This window comes from Gopherus evgoodei, chromosome 3, assembly GCF_007399415.2.
Source record: "Gopherus evgoodei ecotype Sinaloan lineage chromosome 3, rGopEvg1_v1.p, whole genome shotgun sequence".
In the NCBI taxonomy this organism is placed as follows: domain Eukaryota; kingdom Metazoa; phylum Chordata; order Testudines; family Testudinidae; genus Gopherus; species Gopherus evgoodei.
This window is the reverse complement of record NC_044324.1, coordinates 34,987,104-35,009,779: the sequence shown is the minus strand read 5'-3', so window position 1 is coordinate 35,009,779 and position 22,676 is coordinate 34,987,104. Positions and strand designations below refer to the sequence as shown.

General features: G+C 41.2%; 2 protein-coding genes and 1 long non-coding RNA gene across 5 annotated transcripts in view; 1 reads left to right on the top strand and 2 right to left on the bottom strand.

Annotated features, from left to right (window-relative positions):
* NBAS (NBAS subunit of NRZ tethering complex) overlaps nucleotides 1-5,388 on the bottom strand; it is a 381,747-nt gene extending 376,359 nt beyond the window's left edge. The window contains 2 exon segments of the mRNA XM_030555399.1: nucleotides 1,128-1,182; nucleotides 5,233-5,388. Of these exon segments, the coding sequence (XP_030411259.1) occupies nucleotides 1,128-1,182; nucleotides 5,233-5,355 (178 nt within the window). The 5' untranslated portion in view covers nucleotides 5,356-5,388.
* Nucleotides 5,389-6,086: 698 nt separating this feature from the next.
* On the bottom strand, nucleotides 6,087-9,701 carry LOC115648176. Of its 2 annotated transcripts, none has more exons than XR_003999482.1 (3): nucleotides 9,431-9,701; nucleotides 7,034-7,088; nucleotides 6,087-6,265 (listed from the first exon to the last, which is right to left on the bottom strand). It is a non-coding gene; the product is annotated as an uncharacterized LOC115648176 (long non-coding RNA). The 2 variants fall into 2 exon arrangements; XR_003999483.1 differs by lacking the exon at nucleotides 9,431-9,701 and adding an exon at nucleotides 8,628-8,682.
* Nucleotides 8,966-22,676, top strand: part of DDX1 (DEAD-box helicase 1) — a 37,927-nt gene continuing 24,216 nt past the window's right edge. The window contains exons 1-9 of one of the 2 annotated variants that reach the window (XM_030555398.1): nucleotides 8,966-8,990; nucleotides 12,822-12,873; nucleotides 15,797-15,860; nucleotides 17,528-17,557; nucleotides 18,387-18,483; nucleotides 19,349-19,396; nucleotides 21,250-21,333; nucleotides 21,651-21,734; nucleotides 22,232-22,308. In XM_030555398.1, coding sequence (XP_030411258.1) covers nucleotides 12,824-12,873; nucleotides 15,797-15,860; nucleotides 17,528-17,557; nucleotides 18,387-18,483; nucleotides 19,349-19,396; nucleotides 21,250-21,333; nucleotides 21,651-21,734; nucleotides 22,232-22,308 — 534 coding nt within the window. In that variant the 5' untranslated portion in view covers nucleotides 8,966-8,990; nucleotides 12,822-12,823. Of the gene's footprint in view, nucleotides 8,991-9,836; nucleotides 9,955-12,821; nucleotides 12,874-15,796; nucleotides 15,861-17,527; nucleotides 17,558-18,386; nucleotides 18,484-19,348; nucleotides 19,397-21,249; nucleotides 21,334-21,650; nucleotides 21,735-22,231; nucleotides 22,309-22,676 lie in introns of those variants that run through there. The other variant, XM_030555397.1, reaches the window with a different exon arrangement.

Below are 22,676 nucleotides of genomic sequence, written 5' to 3'. Positions count from 1 at the left end.
ACGTGCTTGCTTAAGAAGAGCTGTAGAGTAGATTAACTGTGGCAAACACATCTCTCTCAAGAAAAGACAAAAAGGCCTACTTAAGCAGCCTGTCTTTTGATAGGGAGGTCACAATTTACGCAGGGAACTGTTCAGCCTGGAACTACTCTGGTCAGAAGGGAGAGAGGCAACAGCTGAGGTGCCAGAAGCCTAGAGTGGATGCACTTGCTTGATCATAGAAGGGGAATACAGGTGCAGTTGCCCTGAATTGTGACACTGGGAACTCTTAGAAAAAAGAATATTCTTCATTTTTCTACTTGACCACTGAATCTCAAATTTTATGAAATAAGTAAATACAGAGTTCAAACTCCATGCACTTTTGAAAACTCAGTGAAAAGTATCTGGAAGATGAAAATTACTAACATGCATACATCATAGTAATAGCAGCATGCCATGATTTTAAAATGCATTTTGTAGAAGATTTGTAGAAATCTTAACTAAAAACCATTAGGTCTGACAAGGCACATGCCAAAACCTCAAGATCATTCTGCAGTAATACATATGCTTGTCAGATGCATGTTTTATTAGTGTGCCCCAATGGGGTACTATCTAGCCCAGGGGTTCTCAAACTGGGGGTCGGGGCCCCTCAAGGGGTCCCAAGGTTATTACATGTGGGATCACAAGCTATCAGCATCCACCCCCAAGCCCTGCTTTGCCTTCAGCATTTATAATGGCGTTAAATATACAAAAAAGTGGTTTTAATGTATAAGGGGGGGGTGTCACACTCACAGGCTTGCTGCGTGAAAGGAGTCACCAATACAAAAGTCTGAGAACCCCTGATCTAACCAGAACAAACTCACAACTAAGAAGATACAGAGGGGGAAATGATCAAAAGCTGTTCCCAGATTGATACATAGTATACGTTCCATTCTACTAGTCCAGCAGTTCTCAAACTTTTGTACGGATGACTCCTTTCACATAGCAAGCCTCTGAGTGTGAGGCTCAACCCCCACTTTGAGAACCCCTGTACTAGCCCCATCACAATACCAGGCATAGCAAAGCCTGTAAGCAGAACCCACACACAGATCATTTAAGCCATAAATATAAAACCAGTCAACAATCCTTCAATGAAAATAAGTCATATTTACCTGTAATTGCTCTAGTGATGATAAAAGATGCACCATGTTTTTTGTTCCCTCTTGGCTGTAATTACAACAATATATTAATCATGCAACATCTGAACAATCCAATATTCATGTACATACTCCGTGAATAATGCACTTGATAAACTCTCTGCTCCTCTAAAAACATCTCATTTAATTTTGAGTATTCCCAATTCCATATGAAACTGCATAAGCTAAGAGACTGTATAACTGAACTTCAGTATGTGCCAAATTGTAATAAAAACAGATTATTATCATAGGATACAATTGTTCAATGTGCCATCACTGGTGTACTACATTCTGATCATGCATGAGAAAGTCTCTGGCTCAAAATTCTTATTTTGTGAAAGAGTAAGAACTTTCAATAGCAACAGGTCTCTTTATATATATTTCAGTCAAGTAAAACACCTATTCAGAGACCATTTTCTCTCCTCAGTACCCTTCTTCTACCTTTCCTTCTCTCACATAATCTCACTAATACTCTACTTCTGCAGCAATGCTACTACACCCCATTTTGTATCCATTGCCTGGCACACAGAGAACTCACGATTTCTATCTCATGAAGAAACGAGCAGTGCAGGAGAGCTACATAGCAAGCGGAGGAAGCAATATAATCAGCCAGGACAAAAGGGAAAGCAGAGAATCACGAAAGGAAAAAGTACACACAACCAAAAGTAAGATCCAAAGAGAAGGGAGAGATAACAGAACATGGGCTAAGTGCTCTTGCCTATAAAAAGAGGAGGAGACTACTTCTCAAAGAAAAAGAAAAGGAAGGAGGAAGAGATTTAAACCAGAAATGAAAAGGAGTATGAGAACAGAGGGATAGCATAGATAAAGAGGAAAGGAAGACATCACAAGCAGAGCTTAAGCAGTGGTTTTCAACCTGTGGCCCACAGACCCCTGGGAATCCACAGATTATTTCTAAGATTCCAAAGGGGCCCAGACCTCCATTTAAAGTTTTTTAGGGGTCTGCAAATGAAAAAAAGAGGTTGAAAGCCACTGGTTTAAATTCAATAAAAATTCATTTACATATGGTTGTCATTCTCTGGTCAAAATCTCACAGCACCACGAGCTGAAGGAAGGAAGTACAACTACTCTTAGGTCAATGATTAGGTTAATGGAGCAGATGGTTTTATGACAATCATGCCAGTGACAAAGGTAGAAATATATATTTTTTTTTAAATTCCTAATGCTATGATTTTCAAAAATGAATGCCCACAGTTAGGTTTCCGACTCCATATTTTGAAGTCAATGGGAACTGTGGGATATTCAGCACTTCTGAAAAATCAGGCCGCTTGTTACATGTCTAAATGAATGCATCTTCAGACACCTAAGTTCTAGGATCCCGATTTGAAAATCTTGGCCTAAGGTAGAATTTCTTTTTATTTACCGTTTGCAAAGATTTTTAAAGAAATACCTTTCACAGTGTGAGCAACTCCTTAGAATGCCTGTTTCTTGTGCCTCAGTGTGGGTGAGCTGAAGGGAGGAGTACACACAGCTGCCCCAATACACAATTTGCTCTGCGAAGTTGATCAGCCAGGCAGCAATGTGATCACAGTTTCTATATAGCACGGGTGGCCAAACTGTGGCTCATGAGCCGCATGCAGCTCTTTTACAGTTACAGTGCAGTTCCAGGAACCCCCCCACGGGCCTCCCCCTTCCACCTACAAGACTGGGCAGGAAGGAACTTGGGGATTCTGCCCTGCGGTGGGGTGGTAGGACTAGAGGCTTCTGCCCAGCAGAAAGGGGGATAGTGGGCCTAAGGGCTTTAGCCCAGCAAGGAGATATTGGGGAAGAAGCCCTGCACCCTGGCAGGTACTGCCCCATGGGGCACGCTGCGTGTGTGTGTTGCAGCTCTCAAACTTCTGAAGATTACTGTAGGCGGCTTCGGAGGGTCAGTAAGTTTGGCCACTCCTGCTACATAGCATTACAGTAACCATAAGTGACAAAGTTTTAACTGTTTCTTTTATTCATAAGATTTCCCAGTGTGCCCAAGGGATTTATGAGCCTAAGTCCCACTGAAAATTCTAAGGAGTCATGAAAAGTTCCTAAATCGCACAGGCACTTTTGAAAGTCTCCCCCCATTACTTTTAAGAGTACTTTTTTGAAAGTTTACAGCATCCACTTCTGAACTTAAACTACGTACTCTTGTTCTTCAACTGTTTAATCCCTAAAAGTAAGTAACTTACTCTCATATTAGGAACACTGGAATTTACTCTCCCTTTAACGTAGCTCCACTGGGAATTACATACACCATATAGTTACAGAGAAACCCATCTTCCAACCCATTAAGAAACCTCCTTTCTGATTCATTCATATTTGATGGACAATCTTCAAATTTCTTTCTGTTCAAGCAAATCTATACATGAATCATATCTACTTTTGCAATGACAATATATCCATTTAGCACTGATGTTTGTTGGCTGCCTAGCACACATTCATAAAAATTACCTTAAAAGAACACAAAAGTAGAAAAGTCAAGCACTCAAAAGTTAGGAAATGCCAGAATTAAGATTACATGGGCAACCATAAAATTCAGTCTCCTTATGCTTAAGCATTATCAGGCAGTCTTTAAATTATGTGATCAAATACATTTTTCTCCCCACATGACCCCTGCTTCATTCAGTGCACAGAATGAAGTGTTCAGTAAACAGTTAACTATTCAATATTTCTTTTTTTATTCTCGTACATGTGGCCTCATGCATTATTACACACTATCCAAATCCTGCATTGAATACAGAAAGCCATCATGGGCTTTTCTGTGGAGCTCTCATCACAGTATCTTGGTTATTTACAAACACTAATAAGTTTATCTTCACAACACCCCTGTGAGGTGAGGTGGTTTTATTACCATCACCATTTTACACATGGGAAACCGGAGTACAGAGATTGGAAACCAAAATTTAGATGACACTTTTGGCTTTACTTTGAGAAACCAACACCTAACTTTTCAGAATTCTTAGCATTTTATAGCACAGAGTAAGAGAAAGAATAGAAAAAGAAGAGAGGGAAAATTTGTCCCCAAGGATACAAGGGCAAGCCACTATTCGCTGACCATAGAAAAGGATCAAAGTTTCTCTAATGGTCCATGCAGAACAAACAGAACTTCAACAATTACAATTTTCTAATTTGTGAATTTGAAATAATGCTTACCCAAACTTTGTGCTGTGATATCTACTCATGACAAGCTCTGAAAACATACCAAAAATTGTATGCCCTCTCCACTCAGCACATGTTGCAGATGTATCAAACCCTGCCAGAGCTTTAATATGAAATAATTTCTTTTGCATCATACACTGTTTACTTGACAGAGGACATGGTTTTCATAAGAACTTCCACTGAGTCCTTTGGTGCTGTGAGTACTTAATATTTCTGGAGATCAGGCCCAAAGTAAATTACACAATGAATACCTCTCCCTGACAACTTTCTGTATGTTTGTTAAAAAGTAAAAACCTAATCAATATTGGTTATTGGTATAAAAAGGACAGAAGATTTTTAAAAAAATATCTAAAACCATAGGTGTTAGTACTAAGGGTGCTAGGGGGAAGCAGCACCCCCTGGCTTGAAGTGGTTTCCATTATATACAGGGTTTACAATTGCATTCAACTGCTTTCAGCACCCACATTATAAACATTTGTTCTTGCACCTGTGACAGCACACGTGTAAAAGTGAGGTGACAAACTGGAGGGGACTCACTTCTCCCTCCCACTGAAAGCAGCATTCAGTGGCATAGTACAGGTGTTTTGTCCGTGCCCTGGCTATCGTGATGGATGTACGACCGCTGCATATAAGAGTGGCCTCAGCATCTTGGAGAGAAGGAATCCCCGCACTCAGGATTAATGTTAGGGCTTGGCCTCATTTTGTCCGGCAAAAGGGTTTTGCTGTGTGCCTGTAAATTTCATCCGTGCAAGATCCCCCCAACGTGAGCCCAAGCCCCGCACCTCGCACCGCTGGGGGGGGGGGAGAGAGACCCCGCCATCCACACTCCCCTTCTCCCTCCCCCCTGCCTGGCAGAGCTCTACGTGGCCACCCTCCTCCCCGCCCCCGCTGCGGTTATTCCCACCCGGCGTGGGGGGGCAGGAGGACTGACCTGCACCTCGGTCTCCGGCGGCCACTCGGTGTTGATGAGCAGGTCGTAGAGGATGTTCTCCTCCTCTTCCCCACTGACATCGGCCGCCGCCTCCTCCTCCCAGCTCCGCCGGGCAGCGGCCATACTCAGCCCGGACCCGGACCGCTGCTGCAGCCGCTACGGCGCCCGGCAGCGGACAAACCTCACACTCCTCCCGGTGGGCGGGGGGAGGAAGAGAGAGGTGTTTAACGCTTTCCGCTCTGCTGCTGTCTGCGTAGAGCTAGTTGGGCTTGCCCAAAAGATAGGGAGATGAGGGCAAAATACTTTCCAGAGGTCCCAGCATGGCCAGGTCCTTAAAGGTATTTAGACCCCTACTTCTAATTTCATTGGGAGTTAAGGGTCTGAATACCAGATACCTTTCAGGAGCTTGGCCTCAGGCCCCAGTGTATCAGCAGGGCTTTGCTTAGGCATAGAGGTCTAGCACCCCCATGGTCATGTTCCAGGATCAGCACTCTAGATTGCAAAATCATTGGGACAGGTAGCATTAATTTAGGAGCAAAACACAAATGAGTTAATAAATGAAATGGTAATTTAAAAAGACAATTGTGTGTATAGTATTTTTCGATAATGAAGACTTCTTAGGACAGAATGAAAATGAGCTCACACCTCACTGCTAATCTTAATTTTTATTTTTAGCATGATTTTAATAACCTCTTTTTTTAATTTGTAGTTATCTGTGTGGTCCAGTTTTGGATACTGACAAAAGTGTGAAATTAGAAGACCTAGCATTCTGTGCTGTTACATAGCTTGTGTTAAACATTGAAGAAATAGTTCCATTTGAGAAGAAATTACTAGTGATTAATAATTATTTATTTTGCTGAATATTTTTTAGTTGAATAATGTTTAGCAAGGTAAAATGGTAACATCAGCAGTGCATCAGTCCAATGTTCATAGTTTACAGGAACTATATGAAGTTCACAATAAATTTTTCCTTCAGAGCTACAGGCTCCAATCTGTCAAGGAGCTCTGCAAGGGCTTCACATGGACACTGCATCTTTAAAAAAAAAAAATTGCATGAGTATCATATCTTATGATCCAAAAGCAAGGCAGAATATGATGATAGATAGATTAGATAGAAAATGAGCTAATCACTGTAATGTAATAATGTAATAACCACTGTAATAAGAGAAAACAGAAAATAATTAGCATCATACAAACGAACTGTATTTAACTGATCTGATCTGAATATAACTGCAAAGATACAGCAGAGATTAAACTGATGCCCCTTTGAACCTAGATTCCATGTACTTTGGTTACTATTAAAAAACAGCTCCCAAAAAGGACTCAAAATAATACCATCGATAGCACAAATGAAATGTGGTATTAAAGTACTAAAATACTTATTGCATTATTTCTAATATAATACTTCCTATCTCATATGTCATCAGCATACGTCAGTAATGGTCAGTATGCCCCAAATGGTAACACGCTTGGACAGAAGGCTTTGAATTCAACTCCCATGACAGGAATTAGTTTAGCCACCATTCATGCTAAGGTGCAGTAGTAGGAGATGCTGCATTGTTACAGATGCTGTCCTTAGTATGAAATCTGAACCTAGGTGCCTTCTTCCTCTCTCTGGGGACACTCCCAATGTAAGTTAAACATTCTGTGTATCGATTTAACAACAGTAGGGAATTACCATGATGCTATGCTCTCTAAACCATAAACTAGCTTATAATGGGCCAAATGCGCCATTAATGTAAACTGGTGAAGTAGAGTTGCACTTGTTTTGTTCCCAGTATGGCGTTAATCTTATACTTACAGTGTCAAATCCAGAGATTTTCACTCTTGTCAATAGGAGTTTGCTTGAATACCGACTGAGTAGAAAATGAGTACATTTGTGTAAAAGTTGAGTAAGGACTTCAGTAATATGTTACTAAAAACAACTTAGAATTCCATACGTGTAAGTAAAGATACTTTCTAAGAAACATGCTGTTATAGAAGATTAAATAACTATGAAACCAGACTACATCAGTGCAGTTGTCTAGAGGTGACAATAATTGCATAATTTAAAGACAAAATACTCATTGTACACAGATAGTTTGGATTTAGGTTCAGGTAAAGAGTTCAGTTTCAGATTTGGGTTAAGTGAGCAGTGTTACTAATTCTCTAAATTTTATTGCAATTCTCATTATATTTGGTATTTTTTCTTAAAACCCCAGCTTCCAGAATCCCTTGATTATGTGAGAATCTTAGCTTTAATTTGAGTGATAAAAGTATGTTTCTAGCTCTAATGGTTATGGAAAAAAGTTTGAAAATTTGATCTGAATATATCCTAAAAAATAAAAAACAAAGGGCAAATAAAAAGTGTGACAGATAATACAACTTCCTGCAGTATCTTTGGAAGACCATATTATATTATGAATGGTTTATGGATTATTTTGGGCTGCAATTGTATGTAACCCCTGCAGAGGTGAGATGTGACAGATGTGAGACCTGGGAGTTCAAAAGACTATATTTAAAATATGCCAGACACTCAGGGTTCCCAGGTGTCCGTTTTTTTGACAGGAATATCCAGTCAAAAAGGAACACTGGCGGTTCTGGACAGCAATGCTGACCGGGACGTTAAAAGCCCGGTCGGCGGTGCCACAGGGCCGAGGCAAGCTAGTCCCCTACCTGTCCTGGGGCACCACGCTGCGCCCCGGAAGCAGCCAGCCAGTCCGGCTCCTAGGAGGGAAGGGAAACGGGGCTCCAGGCACTGCCCGAGTATCGGCTCCACACTCCCATTGGCCAGGGGTGGGGACGGTGCCTGCGGGTGAGAGCAGCACACGCCGCAGAGCCTCCTCCCCCTGCCGCCGAGGAGCCAGACCTGCTGGCCACTTCCGGGGCACAGCACGGAGACACGACAGGTAGGCAGCCTGCCTAGCCCCACTGTGTCGCTGACCAAGAGCCACTCGAGGTAAGGCCGTGCCCCAACTTCAAGCCCCAACCCCTGCACTCAGGGGGGTGTTTTTTCACATCCCTGAGCAAGAAAGACAAGCCCATAGACCAGGGGTCGGCAACCTTTCAGAAGTGCCAAATCTTCATTTATTCACTTTAATTTAAGGTTTCACGTGCCAGTAATATATTTTAATGTTTTTGGAAAATCTCTAAGTCTATAATATATAACTAAACTATTGTTGTATATAAAGTAAATAAGGCTTTTAAAATGTTTAAGAAGCGTCATTTAAAATTAAATTAAAATGCAGAGCTCCCCGGACTGATGGCCAGGACCCGGGCAGTGTGAGTGCCACTGAAAATCAGCTCGCGTGCCGCCTTTGGCACTCGTGCCATAGGTTGCCTACTCCTGCCATAGACTAATGAACTCATAACTAAGGGGGAAACCCAGTTGTGAGTTTTGAAGGAATAAAACTTACCAGAACCCTAGGTTCAAGTTGCAGGTGACTACTAGTAAGCTTTATAGAATGCATGTAGATAGATTTTATTATTGTTTTAATATATTTTCTCTGTAAAATTTTTATCTTAAGAATAAATGTGCTTGCTTAGAAGAATCTGTGTGGTAACTGATAACTACAGGCCATAGCCCTTATCAAGAAAGTGAAGTGCAGGCACTTGCCTTTTTAGGCAGTCCATTTTGCAGCTGATATCACAGTGTACAGCATCTGTACTGCCTTAAAATCCCTATTAGGAGGGAACAAGACACTAGTCTCTGCCCAAGAGAGATGATGACTTGGAGCACAGAGAGCAGTTTACCCTGAAGTTGTGACAAAAAGAACCAGGTTTTCAAATTAATAATTTCAGATTGACTCTTCAGTTTTGAACTCTTGGTGTGGGCAACACTGAATCTGAATGAGGGTTCAGACAGGACCTGCGCTAGGGGTTTGAGCATCCTAGGTAGACAGCAATTTCGCCGCCCCGCGCGCTGGTCCTGCGGCTCTGCTGGAGCTGCCGCAGTAGTGCCTGCGGAGGGTCCGGTGCTCCGTGGCTCTGGTGGAGCTGCCGCAGTGATGCCTGCGGGCGGTTCACTGGAGCCGCGGAGCACCGGACCCTCTGCAGGCACCACTGCTGCAGCTCTACCAGAGCCGCCTGCCGCCCCCTCTGGCAAAACGGTGCCCACCAATTATTCTGGCGCCCTAGGCGATTGCCTAGGCTGCCTAAATGGTAGCGCCGGCCCTGGTTCAGAACTTGAGCTCAGTTTGGTTTATGGTCTCAGGCTTACCAGCCAATTTAAAATCCATGTCATGGTCTTGGTTTGGTCAGTCTCGGTTTGGGTTTGGATTAGGTACAGAGCTCAGGGTCAGTCTGGGCTGCTCAGGGTGAGGGTTCATGGTCTGGGGGGGGGGTCAGCTAGGGCATGTCCGGCCCCAGTCCGGGTGAGGGATTAGAATCAGTCAGGGCGGGGTCGGGGTCAGACAGGAGAGGGTACAGGGTGAGGATCCAGACCAGGAACTCAGTTTGGGAATTGGTGGGTAGCCACTGGTTCGCTCAGGGAGCGGCTCGGATTAGGCTCGGGATTTGGGTCATGGCTGGAGACCCAGGTCACGGTTCAGGACAGACCGGGTTAGGGTTGTTTGGGGTTCAGGTCGGACTCACTCGGCCCGGGTGACTTCCGCAGCCGGAACCGGTGCGGTCTGGCCGCGGAGCCGCCCGGAAGGATAAAGCGCGCGGACAGGCTCTGGGCGCTCTCGGTAGCGGGCCGCTAACGCATCTGTCTGCGTGGCGCCGAGATGGCGGCTTTCTCCGGTATGTGGCACCGGGGCAGGGTGCGGCAGGGGCTGCTGCTCGGGGAGAGGGCCGGGGGCAGGCGGGCTCACCAAGGGCCCAGCCAGGAGCCCCCGCCGGGGAGGGGGCCGACGAGGAGCCGCAGGCTCTCTGGTTACATTGTACCCAAGGGAGCCGGGCGTAGGTGTCGCCGTCCCCCCAGGGAGCAGGATCTGCTCTGTCTCAGGCCCGTCGCGCTGGGGCCTAGGGCAGCCCGCTTTCCTCGCGGCGCTTAGCGCGGGGGGCTGGTGTCACAGGCTGCTACCCCCGGGGTGGGGGATGGGGATGGGGATATGGAGGTAACATCTTGTACATGAAGTAAGAGAAGTCGGTCTCGGTAACAGGTGCTTGTAGGAAAGTGCTGCCCCTCGCTGCGCTTTACGCTAGGGCGGCCCCTTGCCTTTGGGTTGAGGATAGCCAGATTTCTTCACCCATAGGGGCCTAGGCCAGGCTGGCTGCTGCCGGGTGTAATGTTCATTTTATAACTTGCCTTGTTATAAATTAGTGTTAGTTAAATTAAGGCGGTAGCTTTTCACATAGCAGTAGAAGGGCTGTGAGTTTTTCAAGGAGGTGCTCCCTATAAGAGGTTATACTATTTAAATATTTGTCAGATTTCCCCCCCGCCCACACACACACACACACACACTCCCGACCTCAGTGCTTTGTGAATGGTGTTTCATGATAGCTGAATTGCACACTACAGTGGACTGGAGCTATTTTTTTATTTTATACTATTAGGTGTCAGCCCTTGTTTTGAGCACCCTTCCAATACATTAAAATACATAATTGCATGGAATCTTAAAATATGTTTATGCTGACAGATAAAAATTATCAAGAAAAACAGAATCCTATTCACAAGAAGACTTGATATTTGGTTTTCTCTGCAGAGATTTACTATAGACTCCTTCAGGGCTCTCCTGTAATGCTAACTGTATCTTGGGACACAATGGAATAAATCAGAAATTCTTCTCCGTATCATGAAGTTTTCATAACTTTAATCCAGCAATTAGACATAATGATACAAAGATGAAGCCAAAATTTCATGACTTTTTGATTTACTTTATGGTGAGAGTTTAGCTTGAAAAATCACATCTATTTTGAGATCGGAGGTGGGGGAGGGACCTATCATTGCTATTGTGAAACCTCATTACTTGAGACTGCCATGTTGTTTATGTGGTCTTCAATTATAAATGTCAGATTAGAGTTAAACTAGATACAATAATGATAGTGCTTTGGTACAGCTTAGCATAGCCATTCCTTGCAAGGAGTTTACACATCTTTCTTGAGTATTGTAGTTTGCCTCAGAATTCTTTAAATCTCGCATCAAGTTTTGTGTTGAAGCAACTAATAGTCAGAAGTTTATGAGCAGGCAACATGAAAATATAGTTAAAATGCACTCAACTTGAAATTCTATTTAACTGTTCAGGAAATTTGGGTCCTTCCTTTTAGTGTTAAAAAAAATGTAGACTATTTATTTCTATTTTTTTCCTTAAATAGAAGTGCCTTGGTTTAAAAGGACACTAGTAACTTAAACATAGTACTAAAATATCAAAGTGTCTTACTCAAATATCACAGTGTTGCTGAGATGCAACAATGATTAGAATAGTTCTGTAACTTGGTGTTGAGGGGAGGGAGATTTTTTTTTGGCTGCTTAAGTGTCATCATTGGGTCAAGACTGGGGTTCACAGTAGGCCAATTAGGCAGGCCTTTCTCTTCAGATAACTGTCTATGCGTCTGATTCTTAGCCTTTGAAAGTTGGGGCACATTCCATGTTTAGATATAATGGAATTAAGCACAGAGCACTTGCATGCAAAGAGGTGGACCAGCAGCTGAAGAATCAGGTTGACAGCATGATGCAATCAACTGGTTTGGTTAGATCTTTGCACCTCATTCACCTTATTGAACTGCATGAGGGAAGGTAATAGAGTCCATCCATCAATTTATGAGTTTGCCCTGTTCACTTGTGCATAACTCATAACCACCAGACACAGAAGTTTGGTATATATTCTGATTTTAAAAAAAAAACCTCTGTAGCAGAATTGGATGTGGGCAAAAACTTTTATTAAAGAATTTATTTCACACTGACGTATCAGAATTGGTAAACTCACTGCAACTCTGTTCCTGACTTCATGCTGGAGTAATGAGAGTTGGGGACATGAAAGAAAACAGACCAAGCATTGTGTTGCAGGATTTTTTTTTTCATTTTTGGCAGTGTTACTGTAAAAATACTTTAAATGGAGCCTCTGTTGTTAGTTTACATTTAGTTGGACAAAGCCAGTGTAGAGTGATGTGATATATGGTGTTTCCTATTTTATAGCTGAGCACCCTTCAGTAGCAGTTCTCCTAGCCTCTTCTGTCTTGGCACTTTTAGTACTTGCTATAGGAGGAGTAAAGTTCTGAATTCTGAAAACCTGATTCCCTATATAACATTGATACTTTCTGAAGAGCAAAGCTAACTTCCATCCTGTTGTAGTCAGAGTTGAGATTTTGGAGCATAGAAAAATTCTACCCTCTGATACGCCCATGCAGTTCACATTGATGTCAAGGTGGAGATGCACTTGCACATCAAGAGTAAAATTTGGCACTAACAAAGGTGGGGTCAGAGAACTCAGAATCCTGCCATCTTCTCTTTACTTTGTCAACCACAACAGAGGAAATGGACAAAGTAACAAATTTGATGCAAAACGTTTTGGTGCAAAAAAAGAGACAGTACTATGGTGATGACAAAAATATATAAACACTTTTTTTCTTTTTGAACTGCATGATGGGTTGGTATTTGAAAATAATGCCATCAGACTTATGATGAGATATCTAATGCATTTGTTTGTTTGTTTTTTTGTTTCTGATAGAGATGGGTGTTATGCCAGAGATAGCTCAAGCTGTGGAGGAGATGGACTGGCTGTAAGTATGAGTGCTTAGATATCTAATAAGCAGGAGCTCAAAATCAAAATTTGGTCTGTCAGTGATGTGTAATTCAGTTTCTGAAATATCCAGTCTCTCTATTCACTTAACAGCAAAGATGCATGTGTTTTCCCTATCTTTGGTTGCATCTCTTGTATTCCTTTTATCATGAATGACTGAAAAATCTGATAAATGTAATTGCAGAGCTGATGTTACCCAGATTGGCTGCAATCAATACCTTACTCCTGATTTCCCCAATGTTATAATGCCTTTTCTCTGCAAAAAGCTTTTTTTTTTTTCCACCTTCTTTTCATTGTACTTATGGTGAGTTTACAGAACCAGATAACTAGTATATCTTAATCACTGAAGGCAGTGGTTTTCAAACTGGGGTTTGATGTTATGCAGTCATTTGCTAGCTTGTCTTAGGGTACACTTCGAAATTAGATTGAATTTATAGAAGTTGTTGTTTAGAAATCGTTTTTATACAGTCAGTTCTGTGTGTGTCCCCACACAAAATACTCCAAGTGCATTAAGTCGGCGGACTGCATGCATAGTACCGAAGCTAGCATCAGCTTTCAGAGCATTGCACTGTGGGTAGCTGTGAGTTCCTGCAGTCTCTGCTGCCCACAGTTCCCGCAGTCTCTGCTGCCCATTAGGATTCTGGGTTGAGATCCCAATGCCTGATGGGGCAAAAACAGTATTGTGAGTGGTTCTAGATTCATGTTGTCAGGCTCCCACTCTCCCTCCCTCCGTGAAAGCAATGGCAGACAATCATTTTGCGCCTTTTTTTCCTGGGTTACCTGAGCAGCTTCCATACCACGGCAAGCATGGAGCCTGCTCAGCTCACCGTCGCCGTACATCTCCTGGGTGCTGGCAGATGTGGGACTGCATTGCTACACAGCAACAGCTCATTGTCTTTTGGCAGCAGACAGTGCATTACGATTGGTAGCCATCGTCATCGTATTTCTGGGTGCTCTTTTAGCCGATCTCGGCAAGATCAGTCTGGGTGCTTGGGCAGACATGGGAGTGACTCAGCCAGGTCATTGCCATCTTCTGCCAAGCACCCAGGAGATGACAATGGCTAGCAGTCATACTGCACCGTCTGCTACCAGCCTAAGATCTGAAAGATAGATGGATCAAAACAAGAAATTGACCCGATTTGTTTTGTGAAATCAACGGCCTGCTAAACTCAGGGATTTGAGTTCAGTCATTGAGGGGGCCATTCTGTGTGACAGTTATTTGTGTTTCTCCTTGATGCAAAGCCACCCGTTTTGTTGATTTTATTTCCCTGTAAGCCATGTGTCATAACTTTCCTACTCAGTTCTGAACCTTAGAGTTCAGAACATGAGAAGCTAGCATGAAACCTCTAAACCTAATTACCAGTTTGGATCTGATATTGCTGCCACCAGCCAGAAAATTCCAGTGTCTGGCTCACTCTGGTCTCCCCAAAACCTTCCCTGGGGGACCCCAAGACTCAGATGCCCTGAGTCTCACCACAAAGGGAAATAACCCACTTCCCTTCCCCCTCTTTACCTCCTCCCAGATTTCCCCGCTCTGAGTACTCTAGGATATTCCCTGCTTCAAGTCCTTGAAACACAAGTACCGAGAGATCAAATCTCTCTCTCCTCTCACCCAGAGAGTATGCAAAATCAGGCTTAGTAAATCTAACACAAAGAGATTTTCCCCTCCCTTTGTTTCTTAGCATTAACCAGTGAAAAAACTCAAACAAGTCTTAAAAAGAAAGCTTTATATAAAAAGAAAGAAAAAGACATAAAAATGGTCTTTGTATCAAGGTGACAATATACAGGGTCAATTGCTTAAAAGAAAAATTGAATAAACAGCCTTATTCAAACAGAATACAATTTAAAACATTCCAGCAACTACACACATGTAAATACAAAAAAAACAATATAAACCTATTATCTTACTATCCTTGTACTTACAACTTGGAAACAGAAGATTAGAAAGCTGGAGATAGAGAGATCACTCTCAGAGCCAAGAGGGCCACGGAACCAAGACAAAGAACACCCACCCAAAAACTTCCCTCCCTGGATATTTGAAAAATCTTGTTTTCTGATTGGTCCTCTGGTCAGGTGTTTGGTTCCCTTTGTTAACCCTTTACAGGTAAAAGAACATTAACCCTTAGTTATCTGTTTGACACCATGTTGTTGTCAGTCACCCCTCCCTCCGTCAGAGCAATGGCAGACAATTGTTTCATGCAAAACCAGGCCAGGAGGTGACAGCAGCGCAGTAACGAGAGGGACATGGTCATAGACTTCTCACAAAGTACAGGCTGGGCAATGTGTACATCATGCTGATGAGCTCTGCAAACACGCTGGCCAAACAAGAAATGAAATTCAAAAGTTGGCAGGCCTTTTTCTGTCTGTCTGGCCACTGCATGTGAGTTGGGAGCGCTGTCCAGAGCAGTCACAATGGAGCACTCTGAGATAGCTCCTGGAGGCCGATACCGTCGACTTGCATCCACACTATCCCAAATTCAACCCAGCAAGGCTGATTTCAGTGCTAATCCCCTCGTCGGAGGTGGAGTAAAGAAATTGATTTTTAAAAGCCCTTGAAGTTGGGGGAGGGGGAAAGGGCTTTGTCGTGTGGACAGGTCCAGGCTTAAATCAAAGTAATGCTGCTAAATTCAACCTAAAGTCGTAGTGTAGACCAGGCCTCATTCTGCTGCCAATGAAGTTGGATGGTTGCATAATTGTGACTTCTCCCTGTTTCCAGCTTCTAGTTCAGTTTTCTTTGACTACATTTCTGCTTCTATGGAGAAAATTCATACATTGCAGGTTTGAACACTTCAGGACACTGACTAAACTGGTTAATTTGCAATTATAAGCTTCCTATAAACTGATATGCAAGGAGACTGACATTTTACTTTGTCAGCTCTTGTTTTACACTGAGGGTTTTGCAGTCTTCCCACAGATATTCAAGCTGAGTCTATCCCATTGATTCTAGGAGGTGGTGATGTGCTTATGGTATGTATGTTAAACTGTTCAGTTTACATAGAAATAAAATTCATGGCTCTACAATTTTAAAATTAAATGTACAGTAGATGGATTATTTAAATCTAGTAAGTAAGCACTGACACTAATTTAGAGCATATTTCATAAAAGCTTAGTTACAGTATGCAGTTAATTTTTATCAGATGGTATAATCAAACAGTCCATTTACTCAAACTTACTTTTTTATGTTCTATGGATTGTATTGCAACATATCTATGTAAAACTGTTTAATTTAGGGCTGTCAATTGCAGTTAACTCAGTGATTAATGCAAAATAACTAGATTAAAACAGTTAATCAGTTTTAATCACACTTAATAATAGAATATCAATTTAAATTAATATATTTGGATGTTTTCCTAAGTTTTCAAATATATTGATTTAAATTACAACATTGACCACTTGGTATTCTGTGCTCATTTTATATTTTTCATTACAAATATTTGCACTGTAAAAAAAGATGAAATTGTATGAAGTGAATTAAAAATACAAGTACTATAGTGCACTCTCTTTAGTGTGAAAGTACAACTTAACGTACAATTATTTTTTTAATGTAAAACTTTAAAGCCTACAACTTCACTCAGTCTTACTTCATGTTCAGCCAATAGCTAAGACAAACAAGTTTGGCTACATTTATGTGAGATGCTGCTGCCCACTTCTTATTTATGTTAAAGGCATAATGATGCATTAGTTTACTAATATTTTCGGACCTCTTGCTCTGAAACGGTGAAACAAAAGAAATAATAATGGAGTCATCCTTTATATCATATTTTGTATTGTCGAAAGGGCACAAAGAATATAGGATTTGTTATTGTATTTTAGAAAGCCAAAGAGAGAAATTTAAAATGTGTCCCCTTTTTAATACACCACTATTTTGGGTATTTTTTTTCTTGGATTTTTAATTTTTTTTTTTTGTAATTTTAAGTATTCCATCCACCTTTACATTGATTAAAATCAAGCTTTGAAGTTATTGCTTAAATTTGCACATCTTTAAAGAATTCAGAGTGCTTTAATACTCAGTCTCATTTAGTTATCCAGAAATAACTATCTCACAAGTGTTGTTCATCCCACTCATCTACACAGTCCCTCCTGGGTACCTTCAGTAATATTACATTACACGCATGCAGTGGCCTTCATCGTAAAGGACAACAGAGCACTTCACAAACTGCTGCAGTTTGTGAATATTGAAAAACAGACACCTTGAATGTCAGACAAGCAGAAAAATAGTACATAGCAGATTACATTACAGTGGAGAGAGGAGCAATTAAACAGTTTCAGCTGAGGAAATCTTTTCTTATGAAGTACTACTTTATCGTGTTCAAAGACCCTTCTCTTTGAGAACACTTCCTTCATAACCAGACCAGTACATTAAAAATGTATGTTAAATTATGTTAAAAAAACAAAAACTAGTCAGCAGCCCCTATAATCAAGGAAAAGCAGAAAGTCTATGGGAAATGTTACTCTCTAGATCTAACTTACCTGGAAAGCATTTAACTTATACTGATGTGTACTATAGAAACTTAAAATAAATAGTGAAGACATAAATTCAAGTGAACGTACTATAAATTTTACAACTATACCAATTATTTATTATGGAGCAATATTTAATGTAGCTTCTGAAACTTTTTTTCCCCTCCCCACAGGCTGCAGAAACTGGGAGTGGAAAGACTGGTGTAAGTAAACAGGCTTAATTTGAGTATGTAGACGAGAGTGAGCGGGAGTCCAGTTTTCAACTGGAACACGTAGCTGAAAAGGCACCCTGGCTGCTCCAGTCAGCACCGCCAACTAGGCTGTCATAAGTCCGGTCGACAGTGCTGCAGCGCTAAGGCTCTGTGCGCTGCCCCTGCTCCGAGCACTGGCTCCACAATCCCATTGGTCGGTTCCTGGCCAATGGGAGCTGGGGAAGCAGTGCCTGCGGGCAAGAGCAGTGCATGGAGCCTCTTGCCCTACACCCTCCCCACCCCCAGCTTTGGACCCAGACCTGCTGGCTGTTTCATGGGCCCATGCAGTGGTGGTGCCAGGACAGGCACCCTTAACTTCTCATTTCTGGCCCTATCCCAGAGCCTGCACCTCCAGCAGAGCATTCACCCCATCCCCTTCTGCACTCCAACCCTCTGCTCCAGCCCAGTGAAAGTGACGGAGGGTGGGGGAGAGTGAGCCACCAAGGGAGGGGGATGTAGTGGGCATGCCCTAAGAAAGGGGCAGGGCCTTGGAAGGGGCAGGGCTAAGGTGTTCAGCTTTGTTCAACGGGCAAGGTGGCAACCCTAATGTAGACTAATACAATTCAGATGTGACAGGTATGTCTTGGTGTGTTGCTGTTTGTTTACTTAAGAATTTAACATTTCTGTTAACACATACAATGTGTTACAACTAGACTTGACAGCTTTGGGGTTTTTTTTAAACACAAGGATTGGAAGATCATAACACTTTATGCATAATTTATTTTTTGTGGCTTAACATTTGATGTATTTCTTCAGTATCAAAAGAGCTCTGTATTTTTAGGCTTTCAGCATCCCAGTTATCCAGATTGTTTATGAAACACTTAAGGACCAGCAGGAAGGCAAAAAGGGGAAAACAACTATCAAAACAGGTGGGGCAGGTAAGTCTGTTCACTTAACTACATAATTCTTGTGGCATTTGAAATGTTGAAACTGAATATACTTCATTCTGTTTCTTAAGTCATGTTTTAGTTAAAATACAGCTTTAAAAAAAAAAAGAATTTGGTCATTTATTTAACCAAGTCCTATGTATACTATGTTATACAAAATGTGGAGATTTGTAGGGACGACTTTGGAACTGTCACAATGTGTTTATGTTGCAACAGTTTTCAGTCTCCAATTACGATTTGAGCTCCAATTGCACTAGGGACAGTTCAAGTGTGTTGGGGGCAGGGAGGAAATAAATGGTACTACTCGAGCCACCTTAATGCATGTGGAAAGGACTTGTAGACCTAACTGCCATGGAGTTTTGTTTTTAAACTTTTATTTGTTTTTAATGGCCAACTTAAACCTGCAAAATACAAGATGCCTTTTTATTTTAGTATGTGTACAAACTCTTCACAAATTGATTTCATTCTGCACACACACACATCTGAAACTTGACTTGTTACAGCTGTGTTTCTGAAAGATACACTGGAATATAGATAAGATACCACCAACTGGAATAGTACTTTAGCCAATACAAGATATCTGAAAAGTGAATACTCAATGTACACAGCAACAACATTCAAAATTCCTTGCTACGTTTTAAGAGTATTTTCTGTAGGACCAAAACCATGACAAAAAGCCAGGAGGTTTGTAAGATCTGGGCCTAACAGTTAAAGAACTTATTCTCTGACCTGAAATGCAGTAAGACCATGTACCAAAATACCATTCACTTACATATTTACACCTTTGTAAATTTTTAACGCTAGCTATACTGACTGACCTTATTTGTGTTTTGTGTGGTTGTTTTGTTTTAAATAGTGCTTAACAAGTGGCAGATGAACCCATACGATAGAGGATCAGCTTTTGGTAAGTTGTCATCTTAATGCTGTAAGAGTGACTAACAAATATTATTAAATTGTAAAATGCAGTCTGTAAATAGAAGTATACGCTGATTTTTTGAATGTAACTAGAAATAAGACCTAGGCCTGCATCTTTAACTAGTGTAAGTAATTTACTGATTTCAGTGGACTGCTTAAAGGCTCCAGGGTTCTGACCAAAATCTGTAACTGCTTTTGGTATCAGCTGCAGGACATGGAGTGGGGCATGTTTTTGAGTATTACTCTAAATATTAAAAGTCAAAGTAACTTGTAACAGGCTCCTTTTTACTCAAAAACAGATTTACAGAAAGAGCAGGTTGAATATGGTGCATGGGAAACCTTCAAAATTTTATAATTTAATCTGAAGTACTTGATTTTAGACACACAAAATTGAAACTGTTAATATATGTACCAATTCAGCAATATTAAGGAGAAATTAATGAAGATCCAGTAGGTTTGTGAAATGTGGACCAACAATACAATATCTTTCTAGTCCTGGAGTGGTATTAATAAAATGTTTAAAAAGTTTAGACTGTCATTAAGAGGGTGACTTTTTCCATGTTAAAAGATGTTAAATCTTTCTCTGAAATCAGGATGACGTAGATCCCTTCAGTATATAAATTTTTATATCAGCGATGGCTGAGAACTAATTTTTAATAAGGTAGTAAGAGTTCATTATCAAGACCAAGGAGGCAGAGTTTAGCACAAAGGGCTTTAAGGCAGGTGTTGCTTATGAAATGTGAGTACAACGGTTGCCCACATTGGATCTACCATATGGCAAATCCAACAGATGAGTTATAAGTGGTAAACATGATCCTTGGATGCATAAGCAGGTGAATGTCACGTAAGAGTACGGAGATCTTCTCTGAATATGGCATTAGGAATATCACTACTGGCATACTGTGTCCTGTTCCGGCTTTCACACTTCAAAAAATGATGTTGGAAAAGCTGGCAAGGGTTCAGCCAAGAGAGATGAGAATTCTTAGGGGTTTAGAAAGGCCTGTGGTGAAAAAAAATTTTTTTTTGTTTTATACCGAAGAGTAGGTTAAGAGGAGCTGTGATCAGTCAGTAAGGTTTATAGGTACCTGATTTTTGATAGTCTGTTTCTCTGTTTAATCTGGCAAAAAAAAAAAGGCACAGCATAATGACTTCCAGTACTTGGAAGATTAATCTAGACACATTCAGACTAGAAATAAGGTGAAAAATTTTAACAGCAAGAGTAATTAACCCTTGATAAAACTTGCCTAGGAGTATGGTGGATTCTCCAGCATTTGAATCCTTTTAGTCAAGACTCTAGTCTTGACTAAAGACTAAACTAAAAAATGAAGTTGGTTTAACTGCATTGCTCAGGGGTGTGAACAATTCCCACTCCTGAGCAGCATAGTTAGACAGACATAATTGAAGTGTAAACAACACAAGGTTGATGGAAGAATTCTTCCTAACTTCCACCTCTGAAGGAGGTGGATTACTTACACTGAGAAGCAAATCCCTCCTGTTGGCAAAAGTAGTCTCTATGCTGCAGCACAGCCATAGCATTTTAAGTGTAGTAGACATACCTTGGATATCTTTCTAGGTAACTTCTGTTTGAACTATAGCTTATTATGGACTTAATGTGAAGATCACTGGCTGAATTTCTCTGGCCTGTTATGCCAGAGGTCAGACTAGATGATCGTAATTGTAACACCAATTATAATTTACTCTGGTTGAAGATTGAAGTGTCAAAGCAATGTTAAGATACATTCCTGTCCATAGCATTTCTCCACATGAGTTTTTCATATAAGGCTGAATCAAGTTTCTGTCTCTACTCTAAAATGTTTAAGTTCATTGTTTTGTCTTGTTCAGCAATTGGAGCAGATGGTCTGTGTTGCCAAAGCAGAGAGGTAAAGGAATGGCATGGATGCAGAGCAACTAAAGGAGTGACTAAAGGTAGCTATACAATGTTTAAGTATGCATGTTGAAAACAATGAGTTTCTGAAACCTGACTATCTTTGACTTTCTACCTTGTCAACTATCCTCAGTTTAAGTTGGCTGCGTTCAGAATAGTCACTGAGCCAATGTACGTTGACCCAGATCCATACTCTTAAAACAGATCGAAGACCTTAAGAAGAAATGTGCTTTTGCGTATTCAAGTTCAGTTTTACTAATTATCTTACCAAACAATCCTTCAGTCTTTCTCTTGAAGTAACCAAGCTGAACTGCTTTGATGAAACTGAAATTTAAATGTTGTATGTGTCTTATTTTAGGAAAATACTATTATGAAGTATCCTGTCATGACCAGGGCTTATGCAGAATTGGGTGGTCCACTATGCAGGCTTCATTGGATTTGGGTGAGTTTTCATCATAAAATAGAAAATTCTGAAGTTCATCTGGTCTACAGGAGTCAGTATCACAGAGGGTATATAATCTCCTGCTCCAGTCTTCTGGAGAACAAGTAGAGGGGACATTGCATTGGAGGATTGTGGGGATTGCATTGGAGGGAGAGCAAGCCCCTGGATGTGCAGCTCTTTTCATCCAAACACTGCTAAGCAGGCAGGAAGAGATCTGCCTGTAGAGGGGATACACTCTCTCTAATTTTCTGTTTCTATTTTCATAGTTTATTAACATGTAGATGAGTAGAGACTGAAGGAAAAAAAAATCAGCATGCTATCTTAGAGATGGTGTTCTAGAGTGCACTAAGGCAATGAATTGTTTAAGAGCAAGTGTTGTTCCCTTGCATGATGGCAATCCAAACAGTTGGGTCTGACATGGTTTGAGATGGTAGTGAAAAAGGATCTGTGACCTTCAATATGAACAGTAACAATGATATTGTTTAACTTGAGTTTAGGCACTGACAAATTTGGCTTTGGCTATGGTGGAACTGGAAAGAAGTCACACAACAAACAGTTTGACAGTTATGGTGAGGTAAGTTTCAATCATGAAGTGGCTAGAAATGCTATTGTTTACTAGAAATAACAGCATCTGTTTTAGAAATTAAAATATTTTTGTTAGCCATGTACTGTACCATGTGTATAATATAGATTTGCTGCTTTAAAAAACAGGCATTGAATTAGCACAAATCTGGAATTTATTTACACGAACATACTGACCCAACATGCCCACATCTTAAAACTTACAGCTACGTATAGAGTAAAAAATTGTCATCTCCTGGACTTCTGGGGCTTTTCTTTCTGTTATCACTGGCCTCTATGCAACTGACCTACTTAGGGTCTTAACAACCACCACAGTGAGGACCTTGTATTGCATTGAGCAGTAATTAATGTGAAACAAAT